General features: G+C 42.9%; 1 protein-coding gene across 2 annotated transcripts in view; it reads right to left on the reverse strand.

Moving 5' to 3' along the window:
- Nucleotides 1-232: 232 nt before the first annotated feature.
- Nucleotides 233-20,245, reverse strand: part of LOC129865902 (uncharacterized) — a 20,264-nt gene continuing 251 nt past the window's right edge. The window contains exons 1-9 of one of the 2 annotated variants that reach the window (XM_055938984.1): nt 18,525-20,245; nt 18,064-18,400; nt 17,821-17,978; nt 16,366-16,469; nt 15,966-16,026; nt 2,721-2,809; nt 2,510-2,623; nt 996-1,078; nt 233-854 (exon numbers count right to left, since the gene is read on the reverse strand). The exon at nt 18,525-20,245 is cut by the window's right edge and continues 251 nt beyond it. In XM_055938984.1, coding sequence (XP_055794959.1) covers nt 404-854; nt 996-1,078; nt 2,510-2,623; nt 2,721-2,809; nt 15,966-16,026; nt 16,366-16,469; nt 17,821-17,978; nt 18,064-18,400; nt 18,525-20,245 — 3,118 coding nt within the window. In that variant the 3' untranslated portion in view covers nt 233-403. The remainder of the gene's footprint in view (nt 855-995; nt 1,079-2,509; nt 2,624-2,720; nt 2,810-15,965; nt 16,027-16,365; nt 16,470-17,820; nt 17,979-18,063; nt 18,401-18,524) is intronic. The other variant, XM_055938985.1, reaches the window with a different exon arrangement.

Below are 20,245 nucleotides of genomic sequence, written 5' to 3' on the forward strand. Positions count from 1 at the left end.
TGGTATTTTACCAAATAGGACAATGTAAAAAATAAACAAAAACACTTGAATGAGTAGGTGTGTTCAATCTTTTGACTGGTTCTGTATGTCAATATGTAGCTATTTAGGCACAGGATGGAGAAAGGTTTGGGTGGTTGGTTGGTTGGTTGGTTGGTTGGTTGGTTGGTTGGTTGGTTGGTTAGATGGATGTCTGTTTTTGAGTGTGAGCGTGAAAATAAAACGAAGAGATAAGAGAGATACAAAAATCCATTTTAATACAAATTGAAATTCAAAACATTTAAATACATATTAAACATCATTTACATATTTCTCACTATATTTATATATTTTAAATGCTTTTGATGGTGCAAAACGTGAATGTAGTCCTATACATGTATGTTCTATTCATTCTGATTCTAGAACTCTACTGCCAGAGGACTTGACCTTTCAACCCTCCCCCCGTGACCCCCAGGGCTCCTTTCACTTCCGGGTCATAGTAGAACCCTGCCGCAGGATCAGAGTTCAACTGAAACAAGTCCCACGATTGCTGGACAGAGAGGAGGGGGGCGTGTCCTCTCTGATTAGGGGTGGAGTCGATGACACTGACACTGTTGCTATTGGTTATGGTATTGGTGTTTGGAACACTGATGTTGTTGATGATGATGGTGTGAGCACCACCAGTGTGGTGGTTGCTGTTGATGGGACCTGGGAGGTAGGCCCGACCTGAAGCCTGGCGCTGGGGTAGATTGGTGCCCAGGTTGGGGGTGACGTTCTGGGCTAGGTTGATGCCGAGGCCTGGGGGGTGTCTCCAGTTATCCTGCTGCTGCCTATGGATCTTCATATGGGCGTTACGACTCTTTATCTTATAGAACATCCTTGAAGAGAGGGCAGGAGGGAGGGCAAGAAAGAGATGAAGAAAGATTAGTAAAAAAATTACAACATCTGCCCAAAGATCGATATTCAAACTCAGACAGGGTGTGTATAGATAGTTCAATCATCAGGTTAGGAAAACTCACTTTCCACACTGCTTACAGGGGAAGCTGGTAGCCAATGACGGGGCTGGTACCACCCGGTCCATAGGTTTAGGGAGGGACACCACCTGTAAAAGGATATCGGAGTACAATAGAATCTCTCTATTCTCTCTAGAAGGAGACATTCTGACCAAGAGCCTCAACACGAGTCAGCAAATCAGAAGATGATCTAGTGAATTAGAACACGAGTCAGCAAATCAGAAGATGATCTAGTGAATTAGAACACGAGTCAGCAAATCAGAAGATGATCTAGTGAATTAGAACACGACTCAGCAAATCAGAAGATGATCTAGTGAATTAGAACACGACTCAGCAAATCAGAGCTGACTAAAGATTTGTCAGCTGTTCCTAATTATTTCACCAAAGACCAGAAGGCATCACACGTAACACCTGCCCAAACCGACAGCGCACGTGCGCCATCGTGCGCTATCGTGCATAAATGTGTTTTGCCCCCCACACCAAACGCGATCACGACATGCAGGTTAAAATATCAAAACAAACTCTGAACCAATGACATTCATTTGGGGACAGGTCGAAAAGCATTAAACATGTATGGTATTTTAGCTAGTTAGCTTGCACTTTCTAGCTAACGTTAATTTGTCCTGTTTAGCTAGCTTGCTGTTGCTAGCTAATTTGTCCTGGGATATAAACCTTGAGTTGTTATTTTACCTGAAATGGACAAGGATCTCTATTCCGACAATTAATCCACATATAAAACGGCCAACCGAATCGTTTTTAGTCATCTCTCCTCCTTCCAGGCTTTTTCATCGTTTAAATTATATGGTGATCGGCATCTAAACTTTCATTGTATTACCACGACTACCGGCAAAACAGTTTTCGTCTTTCTATCACCCACGTGGGTATAACCAATGAGGAGATGGCACGTGGGTACCTGCTTCTATAAACCAATGAGGAGATGGCACGTGGGTACCTGCTTCTATAAACCAATGAGGAGATGGCACGTGGGTACCTGCTTCTATAAACCAATGAGGAGATGGCACGTGGGTACCTGCTTCTATAAACCAATGAGGAGATGGGAGAGGCAGGACTTGCAGCGCGATCCACGTCAGAAATAGGAACGACATCTATTTTAGCTCTTGGTGTCGCAGACACTCTTTGGCACGCGCAAGCAGTGTGGGTGCAATAATTGAATAACATGGATTTCTAAATTTATTTTGCGACGCTCGCGCACGCGACGTGTCCGGTCTGGTCAGCATGTAAGGGTTGACAGCAGAGAGAAAGAGATAGATGGACAGAGGGACAAATAAAAAGAGAGAGAGGAGGGCATGAGAAAGAGAGAGAGGAGAGCATGAGAGAGAAAGAGAGGAGAGCATGAGAGAGAAAGAGAGAGAAAGAAAGAGAGAGAGAGGGAGGGAGGGAGGGAGGGAGGGAGGGAGGGAGGGAGGGAGTTTAGTGTGAGACAAGTAGAAAGAGATGAAATGAGACAAAAGAAAATGACACAGATCAAAGCCGGGTCCCAACAGTGCATTCTTCCTTACACTCGTCTGTTCCTTTGTCCCTCGTTCCTCCTCCCTCTGTTTCCTCTGTTTGTCAGGAAGTTTCATGGACAGATAGTAGAACTCCACACACTGAGAAACACACTTAGTCTGCACCTACAACACACACAGGCGTGAGTAGTTAACATAAATGCCTTGGTACATACAACAGATGAGGAATCATTACGGAATGATATGAAAGTTGAACTTAAACCATTTGTTGGATGAGAGAGAAGTCTTTGCCGTGGGTCGTCAACGCTTTACTGAACAGAGACCTCTCAGTCTGCTGCCACACATCACTACCTATAGTGTAGAGAGAGAGAGAGAGAGAGAGAGAGAGAGAGAGAGAGAGAGAGAGAGAGAGAGAGAGAGAGAGAGAGAGAGAGAGAGAGAGAGAGAGAGAGAGAGAGAGAGAGAGAGAGAGAGAGAGAGAGAGAGAGAGAGAGAGAGAGAGAATATATTGAAAAGAACAAAGGTTTCTCTCTAATGACAGTATTAATAGCAGGGTGGTGTGTGATTGTTGTGGGTGTGTGTGGTTGTGTGTGTGGTTGTTGAGGGTTGGGGTTAGGTCGCATGGAACCTGCTCTGACACACACACACACACACACACACACACACACACACACACACAAACTTTGCACCTTGCGGTCTACTAATAGCCTAATCCAGCCTGTATAAAACAGCACTCCTAGTTTAAGTAGTGAATAGCAGGGGAGTCTCTGATGAGGTTTCCAGGTTAAATCACGAGGACCTTTTATTATGTGTTTGGCTGACAACGGTTTGTTCTGTTAATGAGACATATATAGTGGGTCTGTAATACAGTCCTATATAGTGGGTCTATACTACAGTACTATATAGTGGGTCTATACTACAGTCCTATATAGTGGGTCTATACTACAGTCCTATATAGTGGGTCTATACTACAGTACTATATAGTGGGTCTATACTACAGTACTATATAGTGGGTCTATACTACAGTACTATATAGTGGGTCTATACTACAGTACTATATAGTGGGTCTATACTACAGTACTATATAGTGGGTCTAGACTACAGTCCTATATAGTGGGTCTATACTACAGTCCTATATAGTGGGTCTATACTACAGTCCTATATAGTGGGTCTATAATACAGTCCTATATAGTGGGTCTATACTACAGTCCTATATAGTGGGTCTATACTAGAGTCCTATATAGTGGGTCTATACTACAGTCCTATATAGTGTGTCTATACTACAGTCCTATATAGTGGGTCTATACTACAGTCCTATATAGTGGGTCTATACTACAGTCCTATATAGTGGGTCTATACTACAGTACTATATAGTGGGTCTATACTACAGTACTATATAGTGGGTCTATACTACAGTACTATATAGTGGGTCTATACTACAGTACTATATAGTGGGTCTATACTACAGTACTATATAGTGGGTCTATACTACAGTCCTATATACTGGGTCTATACTACAGTACTATATAGTGGGTCTATACTACAGTCCTATATAGTGGGTCTATACTACAGTCCTATATAGTGGGTCTATACTACAGTCCTATATAGTGGGTCTATACTACAGGACTATATAGTGGGTCTATACTACAGTCCTATATAGTGGGTCTATACTACAGTCCTATATAGTGGGTCTATAATACAGTCCTATATAGTGGGTCTATACTACAGTCCTATATAGTGGGTCTATAATACAGTCCTATATAGTGGGTCTATACTACAGTCCTATATAGTGGGTCTATACTAGAGTCCTATATAGTGGGTCTATACTACAGTCCTATATAGTGTGTCTATACTACAGTCCTATATAGTGGGTGTATACTACAGTCCTATATAGTGGGTCTATACTACAGTCCTATATAGTGGGTCTATACTACAGTACTATATAGTGGGTCTATACTACAGTACTATATAGTGGGTCTATACTACAGTACTATATAGTGGGTCTATACTACAGTACTATATAGTGGGTCTATACTACAGTACTATATAGTGGGTCTATACTACAGTCCTATATACTGGGTCTATACTACAGTACTATATAGTGGGTCTATACTACAGTCCTATATAGTGGGTCTATACTACAGTCCTATATAGTGGGTCTACACTACAGTCCTATATAGTGGGTCTATACTACAGTCCTATATAGTGGGTCTATACTACAGTCCTATATAGTGGGTCTATACTACAGTCCTATATAGTGGGTCTATACTACAGTCCTATATAGTGGGTCTATAATACAGTCCTATATAGTGGGTCTAAACTACAGTCCTGTATAGTGGGTCTATACTACAGTACTATATAGTGGGTCTATACTACAGTACTATATAGTGGGTCTATACTACAGTCCTGTATAGTGGGTCTATACTACAGTCCTATATAGTGGGTCTATAATACAGTCCTATATAGTGGGTCTAAACTACAGTCCTGTATAGTGGGTCTATACTACAGTACTATATAGTGGGTCTAAACTACAGTCCTATATAGTGGGTCTATACTAAAGTCCTATATAGTGGGTCTAAACGACAGTCCTATATAGTGGGTCTATACTACAGTACAGTACTATATAGTGGGTCTATAATACAGTCCTATATAGTGGGTCTATACTAAAGTCCTAAATAGTGGGTCTATACTACAGTCCTATATAGTGGGTCTAAACTACAGTCCTATATAGTGGGTCTATACTACAGTCCTATATAGTGGGTCCAAACTACAGTCCTATATAGTGGGTCTATAATACAGTCCTATATAGTGGGTCTATAATACAGTCCTATATAGTGGGTCTAAACTACAGTCCTATATAGTGGGTCTATACTAAAGTCCTATATAGTGGGTCTAAACGACAGTCCTATATAGTGGGTCTATAATACAGTCCTATATAGTGGGTCTATACTACAGTCCTATATAGTGGGTATAAACTACAGTCCTATATAGTGGGTCTAAACTACAGTCCTATATAGTGGGTCTATAATACAGTCCTATATAGTGGGTCTAAATGACAGTCCTATATTGTGGGTCTATAATACAGTACTGTATAGTGGGTCTATAATACAGTCCTATATAGTGGGTCTATAATACAGTCCTATATAGTGGGTCTAAATGACAGTCCTATAGAGTGGGTCTATAATACAGTACTGTATAGTGGGTCTATAATACAGTCCTATATAGTGGGTCTATACTACAGTCCTATATAGTGGGTCTATAATACAGTCCTATATAGTGGGTCTATACTACAGTCCTATATAGTGGGTCTATAATACAGTCCTATATAGTGGGTCTATAATACAGTCCTATATAGTGGGTCTAAACGACAGTCCTATATAGTGGGTCTATACTACAGTCCTATATAGTGGGTCTATAATACAGTCCTTTATAGTGGGTCTATTCTACAGTCCTATATAGTGGGTCTATAATACAGTCCTATATAGTGGGTCCAAACTACAGTCCTATATAGTGGGTCTATACTACAGTCCTATATAGTGGGTCTATAATACAGTCCTATATAGTGGGTCTAAACTACAGTCCTATATAGTGGGTCTTTACTAAAGTCCTATATAGTGGGTCTAAACGACAGTCCTATATAGTGGGTCTATAATACAGTCCTATATAGTGGGTCTATACTACAGTCCTATATAGTGGGTATAAACTACAGTCCTATATAGTGGGTCTAAACTACAGTCCTGTATAGTGGGTCTATAATACAGTACTGTATAGTGGGTCTATAATACAGTCCTATATAGTGGGTCTATACTACAGTCCTATATAGTGGGTCTATACTAAAGTCCTATATATAGTGGGTCTAAACGACAGTCCTATATAGTGGGTCTATACTACAGTCCTATGTAGTGGGTCTATACTAAAGTCCTGTATAGTGGGTCTAAACGACAGTCCTATATAGTGGGTCTATACTACAGTCCTATATAGTGGGTCTGGACTACAGTACTTTACAGTGGGTCTATACTACAGTACTATATAGTGGGTCTAGACTACAGCACGTTATAGTGGGTCTATACTACAGGACTTTATAGTGGGTCTATACTACAGGACTTTATAGTGGGTCTATACTACAGTACTATATAGTGGGTCTATACTACAGTACTGTATAGTGGGCCTAGACTACAGTACTATATAGTGGGTCTATACTACAGTCCTATATAGTGGGTCTATAATACAGTCCTATATAGTGGGTCTATACTACAGTCCTATATAGTGGGTCTATACTACAGTCCTATATAGTGGGTCTATACTACAGTACTGTATAGAGGGTCTAGACTACAGTACTTTACAGCGGGTCTAGACTACAGTATCATATAGTGGATCTACAGTGCTATACACAGTGCGATACACAGTGCTATACACAGTTGAAGTCAGAAATGTACATACACTTAGGTTGTAGTCATTAAAACTCATTTTCAACCACTCCACAAATGTATTGTTAACAAACTATAGTTTTGGCAAGTCGTTAGGACATCTACTTTGTGCATGACATAAGTAATTTTTCCAACAATTGTTTACAGACAGATTATTTCACTTATAATTCGCTGTATCATAATTCCAGTGGGTCAGAAGTTTACATACACTAAGTTGACTGTGCCTTTAAACAGCTTGGAAAACTCCATAAAATGATGTCATGGCTTTAGAAGCTTCTGATAAGATAATTATCATTTGAGTCAATTGGAGGTGTACCTGTGGATGTATTTCAAGGCCTACCTTTAAGCTCAGTGCCTCTTTGCTTGACATCATGGGGAACTCAAAAGAAATCAGCCAAGACCTCAGAAAAAAATTTGTAGACCTCCACAAATCTGGTTCATCCTTGGGAGCAATTTCCAAACATCGGAAGGTACCACGTTCATCTGTACAAACAATAGTACGCAAGTATAAACACCATGGGACAACGCAGCCGTCATACCGCTCAGGAAGGAGATGCATTCTGTCTCATAGAGATTAATGTACTTTGGTGCGAAAAGTGCAAATCAATCCCAGAACAACAGCAAAGGACCGTGGAAAGATAATGGAGGAAACAGGTACAAAAGTCTCTATATCTACAGTAAAACGAGTCCTATATCAATATAACCTGAAAGGCCGCTCAGCGAGGAAGAAGCCACTGCTCCAAAACCGCCATAAAAAAAGCCAGACTAGGGTTTGCAAATGCACATGGGGACAAAGATCGTACTTTTTGGAGAAATGTCCTCTGGTCTGAAGAAACAAAAATAGAACTGTTTGGCCATAATGACCATCGTTATGTTTGGAGGAAAAAGGGGGATGCTTGCAAGCCGAAGAACACCATCCCAACCGTGAAGCACGGGGGTGGCAGCATCATGTTGTGGGGGTGCATTGCCTCAGGAGGGACTGGTGCACTTCACAAAATAGATGGCATCATGAGGAAAGGAAAATTATGTGGATATATTGAAGCAGCATCTCAAGACATCAGTCAGGAAGTTAAAGCTTGGTCGCAAATGGGTCTTCCAAATGGACAATGACCCCAAACATACTTACAAAGTTGTGGGGCAAAATGGCTTAAAACCTTTTCTCAATAGGGGGGCGCCATTTCGACTTTGTAAAAATTTGTTCCCAAATTAAACTGCCTCGTACTCAATTCTTGCTCGTACAATATGCATATTATTATTACTATTGGATAGAAAACACTCTCTAGTTTCTAAAACCGTTTGAATTATATCTGTGAGTAAAACAGAACTCATTTTGCAGCAAACTTCCTGTCAGGAACTGAAAAATCTCAAATCGGGGGCTCTGTTCCAGGGTCAGTTTATAAATTTCCATGTAATCTATGGGTCGACATGCACTGCATACGCCTTCCCCTAGATGTGAGTAAGCAGTGAGAATTGGAATGGGGTGTCTGGGTAGTTTTGAGGCCGTATAAAAGCTCTTGGAACCGGGTGTGCAGTCTTTTCAACGTTCGTCATGACGCAAGACAGACCTCAGGATTGCATTCTGAAAAGCTCTCGTTATGCAACTCCCCTCCAAGTCTCCGACCACTACCTTGTATCCTTTTCCCTCTCGCTCTCATCCAACACTTCCCACTCTGCCCCTACTCGGATGGTATCGCGCCGTCCCAACCTTCGCTCTCTCTCCCCCGCTACTCTCTCCTCTTCCATCCTATCATCTCTTCCCTCTGCTCAAACCTTCTCCAACCTATCTCCTGATTCTGCCTCCTCAACCCTCCTCTCCTCCCTTTCTGCATCCTTTGACTCTCTATGTCCCCTATCCTCCAGGCCGGCTCGGTCCTCCCCTCCTGCTCCGTGGCTGGACGACTCTTTGCGAGCTCACAGAACAGGGCTCCGGGCAGCCGAGCGGAAATGGAGGAGAACTCGCCTCCCTGCGGACCTGGCATCCTTTCACTCCCTCCTCTCTACATTTTCCTCTTCTGTCTCTGCTGCTAAAGCCACTTTCTACCACTCTAAATTCCAAGCATCTGCCTCTAACCCTAGGAAGCTCTTTGCCACCTTGTCCTCCCTCCTGAATCCTCCTCCCCCTCCCCCCCCCCTCCTCACTCTCTGCGGATGACTTCGTCAACCATTTTGAAAAGAAGGTTGACGACATCCGATCCTCGTTTGCTAAGTCAAACGACACCGCTGGTTCTGCTCACACTGCCCTACCCTGTGCTTTGACCTCTTTCTCCCCTCTCTCCCCAGATGAAATCTCGCGTCTTGTGACGGCCGGCCGACCAACAACCTGCCCGCTTGACCCTATCCCCTCCTCTCTTCTCCAGACCATTTCTGGAGACCTTCTCCCTTACCTCACCTCGCTCATCAACTCATCCTTGACCGCTGGCTACGTCCCTTCCGTCTTCAAGAGAGCGAGAGTTGCACCCCTTCTGAAAAAACCTACACTCGATCCCTCCGATGTCAACAACTACAGACCAGTATCCCTTCTTTCTTTTCTCTCCAAAACTCTTGAACGTGCCGTCCTTGGCCAGCTCTCCTGCTATCTCTCTCAGAATGACCTTCTTGATCCAAATCAGTCAGGTTTCAAGACTAGTCATTCAACTGAGACTGCTCTTCTCTGTGTCACGGAGGCGCTCCGCACTGCTAAAGCTAACTCTCTCTCCTCTGCTCTCATCCTTCTGGACCTATCGGCTGCCTTTGATACTGTGAACCATCAGATCCTCCTCTCCACCCTCTCCGAGTTGGGCATCTCCGGCGCGGCCCACGCTTGGATTGCGTCCTACCTGACAGGTCTCTCCTACCAGGTGGCGTGGCGAGAATCTGTCTCCTCACCACGTGCTCTCACCACTGGTGTCCCCCAGGGCTCTGTTCTAGGCCCTCTCCTATTCTCGCTATACACCAAGTCACTTGGCTCTGTCATAACCTCACATGGTCTCTCCTATCATTGCTATGCAGATGACACACAATTAATCTTCTCCTTTCCCCCTTCTGATAACCAGGTGGCGAATCGCATCTCTGCATGTCTGGCAGACATATCAGTGTGGATGACGGATCACCACCTCAAGCTGAACCTCGGCAAGACGGAGCTGCTCTTCCTCCCGGGGAAGGACTGCCCGTTCCATGATCTCGCCATCACGGTTGACAACTCCATTGTGTCCTCCTCCCAGAGCGCTAAGAACCTTGGCGGGATCCTGGACAACACGCTGTCGTTCTCAACTAACATCAAGGCGGTGACCCGTTCCTGTAGGTTCATGCTCTACAACATTCGCAGAGTACGACCCTGCCTCACACAGGAAGCGGCGCAGGTCCTAATCCAGGCACTTGTCATCTCCCGTCTGGATTACTGCAACTCGCTGTTGGCTGGGCTCCCTGCCTGTGCCATTAAACCCCTACAACTCATCCAGAACGCCGCAGCCCGTCTGGTGTTCAACCTTCCCAAGTTCTCTCACGTCACCCCGCTCCTCCGCTCTCTCCACTGGCTTCCAGTTGAAGCTCGCATCCGCTACAAGACCATGGTGCTTGCCTACGGAGCTGTGAGGGGAACGGCACCTCCGTACCTTCGGGCTCTGATCAGGCCCTACACCCAAACAAGGGCACTGCGTTCATCCACCTCTGGCCTGCTCGCCTCCCTACCTCTGAAGAAGTACAGTTCCCGCTCAGCCCAGTCAAAACCGTTCGCTGCTCTGGCACCCCAATGGTGGAACAAACTCCCTCACGACGCCAGGTCAGAGGAGTCAATCACCACCTTCCGGAGACACCTGAAACCCCACCTCTTTAAGGAATACCTAGGATAGGATAAAGTAATCCTTCTAACCCCCCCCCCCCCCCCCCCCCCCCCTTAAAAGATTTAGATGCACTATTGTAAAGTGGCTGTTCCACTGGATATCATAAGGTGAATGCACCAATTTGTAAGTCGCTCTGGATAAGAGCGTCTGCTAAATGACTTAAATGTAAATGTAAATGTAAATGGAATAGGCCTTAGATATATCCGGCTCTGATTTTATTCGATATAGGTGTTAAAAACATCATAATGTAGTTATTTTAAACCGAGTTATCTTCTTTGGGCTGCAAGCCCGATGTCGGTACACTTATGACAACAGCCAGCTCAAGTGCAGGGCGCGAAATTCAAAATATATTTTTTAGAAATATTTACTTTCACACATTAACAAGTCCAATACAGCAAATGAAAGATAAACATCTTGTGAATCCAGCCAACATGTCCGATTTTTTAAATGTTTTACAGCGAAAACACCACGTATATTTATGTTAGTGCATATTTGAGGTATAAATCAGTTTTACATTGCAGCTACCATCACAGCTACCGTCAGAAATAGCACCGAAGCAGCCAGAGTAATTACAGACACCAACGTGAAATACCTAAATACTCATCATAAAACATTTCTGAAAAATACATGGTGTACAGCAAATGAAAGACAAGCATCTTGTGATACCAGCCAATATTTCCGATTTCTTAAGTGTTTTACAGCGAAAACACAATATAGCATTATATTAGCTTACCACAATAGCCAGAAATACAAGCCATTTACCAGCAACAAAAGTTAGCGATCGTAACAAACCAGCAAAAGATATATAATTTTTGACTAACCTTGATAAGCTTCATCAGATGACAGTCCTATAACATCAGGTTATACATACACTTATGTTTTGTTCGAAAATGTGCATATTTAGAGCTGAAATCAGTGGTTATACATTGTGCTAACGTAGCATCTTTTTCCCAGAATGTGCGGATATTTTTATGACACAACTATTCTGACCAAATAACTATTCATAAACGTTACTAAAAAATACATGTTGTATAGGAAATGATAGATACACTAGTTCTTAATGCAATCGCCGTGTTAGAATTCTAAAAATAACTTCATTACGACATCCAGCTTAGTTATAGCGAGAGAGTGCCCAAAATCTGGGCGCAAGCTACTAGTTCACATGTTCGACAGATGTATGAAATAGCATCATAAAATGGGTCCTACTTTTGATGATCTTCCATCAGAATGTTGTACAAGGGGTCCTTTGTCGGGAACAATCGTTGTTTGGTTTAAGAATGTCCTCTTCTCCAGTCAATTAGCACGGAAAGCTAGCAAAGTGGCGCTAAGCTCTCCTTCCTGAACAAACGCAGACAAAGCAACACGCCTAACGTCCCGAAAAAATTTCAATAATCTAATAAAACTATATTGAAAAAAAATACTTTATGATGATTTTGTCACATTTATCAAATAAAATCAAAGCCGTAGATATTAGTCGTCTATATCGACAGCTTTACACAAGGCAATACCAGGTCCCTTCTCGCGCGTTCCAGAAAACAGGAAATTGGGGTCACGTCATGCCAAGAGCTTTTATTCGACCTCAGATCATGTTATACACTCCATTTCTTCTCTCACTGCCTGTTGACATCTAGTGGAAGGCATATGAAGTGCATGTATACTAATATATATCAAGCACATTTATAGGCAGGCCCTAGAACAGAGCATCGATTTCAGATTTTCCACTTCCTGTCAGGAAGTTTGCTGCAAAATGAGTTCTGTTTTACTCACAGATATAATTCAAACGGTTTTAGAAACTAGAGAGTGTTTTCTATCCAATAGTAATAATACTATGCATATTGTACGAGCAAGAATTGAGTACGAGGCCGTTTGAAATGGGCACCTTTTATCCAGGCTACTCAATACTGCCCCTGCAGCCCAAAGAGGTTATATCAGTTTATATCAGTATATTGCGATTTTCGGGATTTCATTTGTGCTGCGTTATAGTGAGTTGGACATGTCTTCGCCACATGGCTAATGTTTACTGCTAATTCCAAAGTTGAAGACGAAAATCTACAACCGAGCAACGATTCTTCTGGACAAAGGACAACTTGCACAAGATTCTGATGGAAGCTCATCAAATAGTAAGAACTATTTATGATGTTAATTCGTTGTTCTGTTGAAAAATGTTAAACTACTATTCCGCCATTAATTTTGGTGCGGTCTCGCTTTAACGCACGCTGTATGTCGTAGTAACGTTAATTTTAAAAATCTAACACAGCGGTTGCATTAAGAACTAATGTATCTTTCATTTGCTGTCCAACCTGTATTTTTTAGTTAAGTTTATGATTAGTTATTGATTAGATTAGGTGCCTCTCCCAAGATTTCTCCCGACATTTTGTTTGCAGCTTGGCTACTATTCTCATTGTATAACCACGATTTGTGCCGCTAAATATGCACATTTTCGAACAAACAATATATGTATTGTGTAATATGATGTTATAGGACTGTCATCTGATGAAGTTTTGAGAAGGTTAGTGAAAAATCTTTTGCTGGTTTATTCGCTATCGCTAACGTGCATGAATCAATGCCGCTGTGTGGTTGGCTATTGTAGTAAGCTAATATAATGCTAAATTGTGTTTTCGCTGTAAAACACTTTAAAAAATCTGAAATATTGGCTGGATTCACAAGATCTTTGTCTTTCATTTGCTGTACGCTGTGTATTTTTCATTAATGTTTTATGATGAGTATTTAGGTAATTCACGTTGCTCTCTGTAGTTATTCTAGTTGCTTTGGTGAGAGTTGTGATGGTGGCTGCAATGTAAAACTATGATTTATACCTGAAATGTGCACATTTTTCGAACAAAACATATGCTATACAATAAATATGTTATCAGACTGTCATCTGATGAAGTTGTTTCTTGGTTAGTGACTATTTATATCTTTATTTGGTCGATTTTGTGATAGCTACCTATGCAGTAAAAAAATGGTGGGAAAAAAAAGTTGTGTCTTTTGCTATCGTGGTTAGCTAATAGAAATACATATTGTGTCTTCCCTGTAAAACATTTTAAAAATCAGAAATGATGGCTGGATTCACAAGATGTGTATCTTTCATCTGGTGTCTTGGACTTGTGATTTCATGATATTTAGATGCTAGTATTTACTTGTGGCGCTATGCTAGGCTATGTTAGTCAGCTTTTTTACTGATGAGGGTGCTCCCGGATCCGGGATTGGGACCAACTAGAAGTAAAAATTAAGGACAACAAAGTCAAGGTATTGGAGTGGCCATCACAAAGCCCTGAACTCAATTCTATAGAACATTTGTGGGCAGAACTGAAAAAGTGTGTGCGAGCAAGGAGGCCTACAAACCTGACTCAGTTACACCAGCTCTGTAAGGAGGATTTGGCCAAAATTCACCCAACTTATTGTGGGAAGCTTGTGGAAGGCTACCCGAAACGTTTGACCCAAGTTAAACAATTGAAAGGCAATGCTACCAAATACTAATTGAGTGTATGTAAACTTCTGACCCACTGGGAATGTGATGAAAGAAATAAAAGCTGAAATAAATAATTCTCTCTACTATTATTCTGACATTTCACATTCTTAAAATAAAGTGGTGATGCTAACTGACCTAAGACAGGGAATTTTTACTCTGATTAAATGTCAGGAAATGTGAAAAACGGAGTTTAAATGTATTTGGCTAAGGTGTATGTAAACTTCTGACTTCAACTGTAGTGGGTTTTGACTACAGTACTGTATAGTGGGTTTTTTCTACAGTACTGTATAGTAGTTATGTACTACAGTACTGTATAGTGGGTCTATACTACAGTACTGCTTTGTGGGTATATACTACAGTACTGTTTAGTGGTTAAATACTACAGTACTGTATAGTAGTTCTGTACTACAGTACTGTATAGTGGGTATATACTACTGTACAGTACTGTATAGTGGCTATATACTACAGTAATGTATAGTGGTTCTATACGACAGTACTATATAGTGGGTCTATTCTACAGTACAGTACTGTATAATAGTCTATACTACAGTACTGGATAATGGGTATATACTACAGTACAGTACTATATAGTGGGTCTATACTATAGTACTGTATAGTGGGTCTATACTACAGTACTGTTAAGTGGGTCTATACTACAGTACAGTACTGTTTAGTGGGTCTATACTACAGTACTGTTGAGTGGGTCTATACTACTGTACTATATAGTGGGTTTATACTACAGTACTGTATAGGGGGTCTATAATACAGTACTATATAGTGGGTCTATACTACAGTACTACATAGTTGGCCTAGACTACAGTACTATATAGTGGGTCTGTACTACAGTACTATATAGAGGGCCTAGACTACAGTACTATATAGTGGGTCTATACTACAGTACTGTATAGTGAGGTATATACTTCTGTACTGTATAGTGGGTATATACTACAGTACTGTATAGTGGGTCTATTCTACAGTACTGTATAGTGGGTCTGTAATACAGTACTGTTAAGTGGGTCTATACTACAGTACTGTTAAGTGGGTCTATACTTCAGTGCTGTATAGTGGGTCTATTCTACAGTTCTGTTAAGTGGGTCTATACTACAGTACTATATAGTGGGTCTATACTACAGTTCTGTTAAGTGGGTCTATACTACAGTCCTATATAGTGGGTCTATACTATAGTCCTATATAGTGGGTCTATACTACAGTCCTATATAGTGGGTCTATAATACAGTCCTATATAGTGGGTCTAGACTACAGTACAGTACTGTTTAGTGGGTATAGACTACGGTACTGTTTTATGGGTCTATACTACAGTACTGTGTAGTGGGTCTATTCTACAGTACTGTATAGTGGGTCTATTCTACAGTACTGTATAGTGGGTCTATAATACAGTACTGTTAAGTGGGTCTATACTACAGTTCTGTTAAGTGGGTCTATACTACAGTACTATATAGTGGGCCTAGACTACAGTACTATATAGTGGGTCTATACTACAGTACTGTATAGTGGGTATATACTTCTGTACTATATAGTGGGTATATAGTACAGTACTGAAAGCATGGAGGTCATGAAACAGGAGACCTCTGTGACTCCCTGTCTAATCAGGAAGCAACTCGAAGGCAAACTGACAGTCAGGAAGCAACTCGAAGGCAAACTGACTGACAGTAAGCTTACACACATCATATCTTACTTAGCGTTGGAGGAATCAGCAGAGAAGGCATGGGCTATGTTGATGAGTGGAGATGTATAGGTTAAAGGTTAGGGATGAAGGGGTCAAGGGTTACCAGCGTAATGGTAGTCTACTGCTGTTGATGGGTTCGAGAAGAACAATCTCTCCAACGTGGCCTGGGAGAGAGGGATGACAGAGGAAGGAAGAAAGATGAAATATAGGAAAATAGAAATGAGGAACAGAGTGATCTTTGAACCAAAATAAACTAAATAATACATAAGTGAATGAATGAATGAATAAATGAATAAATTAATGAATAAATAAATGAATAAATGAAAGAATGAATGAATAAATAATTGAATAAATGAATGAACGAATGAATGAATACATGAATAAATGAATGAATGAATAAATGAATTAATGAAAGAATGAATGAATGAATGAATGAATAAATAAATAAATAAATGAATGAACGAATAAATTAATGAATGAAAGAATGGTTCCTCCCTCCTCACCAGTGTATCTCCATGACAGTGGTAGAGACAGTGTAGAGCCAGCTCTGTGTTGCTGCCCCCTCCTGGTAGACAGCTAGAACTACACAAAGACAACACTGCCTCCACTGAGAATGGGAGAGCGGAAGAATCAAAGTGTGAATGAAAAATTCCACAGTAGGGTTTTAATCTCGAATCAGCCTGAGACTCATTCAGGATAAAATATAGACCCCTCAAACTCAACTCTGGACCAGGAAGCCAATTCCACTGGTTTTGTAATTGTTCCCTTTCTAATCAGGGACTGATTTAGACCTGGGTCACCAGGTGGGTGATTCCCCTCTGATCAGGGACTGATTTAGATCTGGGACACCAGGTGGGTGATTCCCCTCTGATCAGGGACTGATTTAGACCAGGGACACCAGGTGGGTGATTCCTCTCTAATCAGGGACCGATTTAGACCTGGGACACCAGGTGGGTGATTCCCCTCTAATCAGGGACTGATTTAGACCTGGGACACAAGGTGGGTGATTCCCCTCTAATCAGGGTCTGATTTAGACCTGGGACACCAGGTGGGTAATTCCCCTCTAATCAGGGACTGATTTAGACCTGGGTCACCAGGTGGGTGATTCTCCTCTAATCATGGACTGATTTAGACCTGGGACACAAGGTGGGTGATTCCCCTCTAATCAGGCACTGATTTAGACCTGGGACACCAGGTGGGTGCAATTCATTATCAGGTAGAAAATTAAACCAGCAGGTTCTGGACCTCGTAAAGTTGAATACCCCTGACATAAACCATGGACCTCATAGAGTTGAATACCACTGACATAGACCATGGACCTCGTAGGGTTGAATACCCCTGACATTGAGTATGGACCTCATAGAGTTGAATACCCCTGACATCGAGTATGGACCTCATAGAGTTGAATACCCCTGACATCGAGTATGGACCTCATAGAGTTGAATACCCCTGACATCGAGTATGGACCTCATAGAGTTGAATACCCCTGACATAGACCATGGACCTTATAGAGTTGAATACCCCTGACATAGACCGTATTGATGTCACTTTTCCAAGACTTTCAGGTACATGTTAAGGAAGTAGGGTTGAATGTTAAGGAAGTAGAACTGAATGTTAAGGAAGTAGAGTTGAATGTTAAGGAAGTAGAGTTGAATGTTAAGGAAGTAGAGTTGAATGTTAAGGAAGTAGAGTTGAATGTTAAGGAAGTAGAACTGAATGTTAAGGAAGTAGAACTGAATGTTAAGGAAGTAGAACTGAATGTTAAGGAAGTAGAGTTGAATGTTAAGGAAGTAGAGTTGAATGTTAAGGAAGTAGAGTTGAATGTTAAGGAAGTAGGGTTGAATGTTAAGGAAGTAGAGTTGAATGTTAAGGAAGTAGAGTTGAATGTTAAGGAAGTAGAGTTGAATGTTAAGGAAGTAGGGTTGAATGTTAAGGAAGTAGAGTTGACTGGTTCTTACCTTTTTCCTGAATTACAGAACTCATCTGAAGCTCCTCCCAAGGTTTCCAGAGCAACTCCTCATTGGATGATGATTCTTCTGGCCACGCCCCAGACACCTCCTCCCTCTCTAGACAACATGGCAGCTCAGCCTGGAACCCTCGACCCACGTTGATACACCTGGGAGAATGAATCAATGAATGAACAAACGAACAAACAATAGAAGAACACAATAGAATGCATTATTCTGTCCAGCCATACTCACGGAAGTAAAAAAGATCCCTTCTCTTCAGTCATCCTTCCCATCCCTCGTTCCCCAGCTGAAGGGGGGACGAGGGAGGAGAGAAGCCCCGTTCCTCTGCGTCTGGGGTTCAGCATAGGTAGAGGGGTGTAGTGGAGCCCTCTCCCAATCCGCTCCACTCCACTCTGCCCTCCTCTAGGAGACTGGAGCGGACTAGGGAAGGGAGTACCTCTAAACACCACTAGGGGTGCTGCTCCATGCTGTGGCAGTCCACTGGGGGGCTGGGATAGAAGAGAGGATAGGTGAAGGGGTGTGGCAGAGACAACAGTGGATTGTACCGGAGTTTGAAGACTATAGTGACCTGCGAGCAGAAGAGAGGGGGGGGGGGGGAGCAACATAATCAATGGGAGGAAGGTAAAGGAGGAGACTGGAGAGAACACGAGTTAGAACAGGATTTTGGAATACACTAACACACAGCACCATACCTGTATTATTCTCATAGTCCTGGTGAACATGTCTCTGAGTGAACGCTGCCTCCTGGCAGTATACATGGCCGGCGCTTGAGGGGTTGCCGTCGACGACACCCTCTTCACCTGACTGCTGCGGCCAATGACAGGGTGGGAGCTTCCACATGACGGTGGAGGGGTGGGAAGTGTGGAGTGGCTGGTGAGAGGAGGGGTAAAACTGGACTGTTCCACTACAATCCCCCTCTGGGGTCTGGGTGAGTTCAACTGTCCCGAGAGAAGGGGTCGTGGTGAGTTTGGGAGGGGGGAGTGGGGAGGGAGGAGGGCTAAGGAGCAGGGGGAAGGGGTGAGGAGGAGGAGGGAGAGTGGAAGAGTCTGTGAGTGAATTGTAAGCACTCGTTTTGATCCATCCTGTGCTTCGTCCTCCCGAACCGAATCCTAAAACCCCACTTCCGGAAATCCCATTCGGAATTCTGTTGCCGGCGACGTTGCGTCTGACGAAGAACGCCTCTGAAAAGGAGTCCAGTTTTTGCCGGTACACCCCAACGCCACCACCACTAGGGCCACTTGCTGCCTGGGAATAGGAGTACAGAGATGCCCAATCCTTGGGGTACCCCCCTCCCTTCTCACTGCCTTCCCAAGCCACAGAACCCTGATCTGGGGGAGAGGGACTCACCCAAAGCCCAGGCTTGAACTGGGCCTCTGGAGGATCCAGAATGGACCTTTTATCACCAAAATCATCACATTCTCCTCCGAAATCATCAACCCTTATCATATTATTCCTCTTTCCTGCATCATCAAGCCTTCTCAAACTATCCATCTTTCCTGTATCATCAAAGATATCACTACCATTATAGAGATGATCAGCTCTATTGTTTCCACCATCATGGCTACCGGTAGTGATGTCTCTATAACCACTGCTACCATCTCGCCTCTCCTCACACACATCATCTCTGTTGTAGAACACGTCATCCCTGTTACTACAGACGTCATCCGTTCTTTGAAAGACGTCATTCCTGCCATCATCCGTTCTGTAAAACACCTCGTCTCTAGTGTTAGACCCCTCGTCCGTTTTCTCCTCACAGCCCTGATCTCTACTGTTGCTGTAGAAAACATCATCCCTACTGCTGTTACAGCCTTCATCCGTTCTGTAAAAGACATCATCCCTTTTACAGTCCTCGTCTATTCTGTGGTAAATATCACCACCACTACCGCTGGCGCTGCTGTCATCGCCATCGCAGTCCTCATCCCTCGGGTTAGCATAGGCAAGGCTCTGACTTTCAAAATGTCTGCCGAAATCAGCCCCTTGACCTACACTGTCGTCCACAACCCCCCTATTACAGTAGCTAGCTTTCTGCCCTCCAAAACAACCATCTCTACCATCAACATCACTACCGTTATCACCTCTGCTATGTCCACGAACCTCTACAGAACCTCCTCTTCCACCACCCCCACCCCTGTAGCTGTCTCTGCTCCCCCTATAATAGGGGCTTGAATCGAGGAGAGTGGTCCTGGGTGCTGCCTCTATTCCAGTTCCTCCATATTGCTCCAGGGGAGTCTGGAGCTCCAGGGGGTGGTGGCAAGATGTCTGGCCCAGACCGGGGCTCCCGATGCTGGGGTGTAAGTGGTGGGAGAGGTGGGTGTGATGCTGGAAGCATGGGTCCTGGTAAGGCTGGGGAGTTGGCAGTCGGAGGGGTATTCTCTCAGCCATAGGGTAGTCTCTGGTCTCTCTGAGTGTGTTC

Source organism: Salvelinus fontinalis, chromosome 11 (assembly GCF_029448725.1).
Source record: "Salvelinus fontinalis isolate EN_2023a chromosome 11, ASM2944872v1, whole genome shotgun sequence".
In the NCBI taxonomy this organism is placed as follows: domain Eukaryota; kingdom Metazoa; phylum Chordata; class Actinopteri; order Salmoniformes; family Salmonidae; genus Salvelinus; species Salvelinus fontinalis.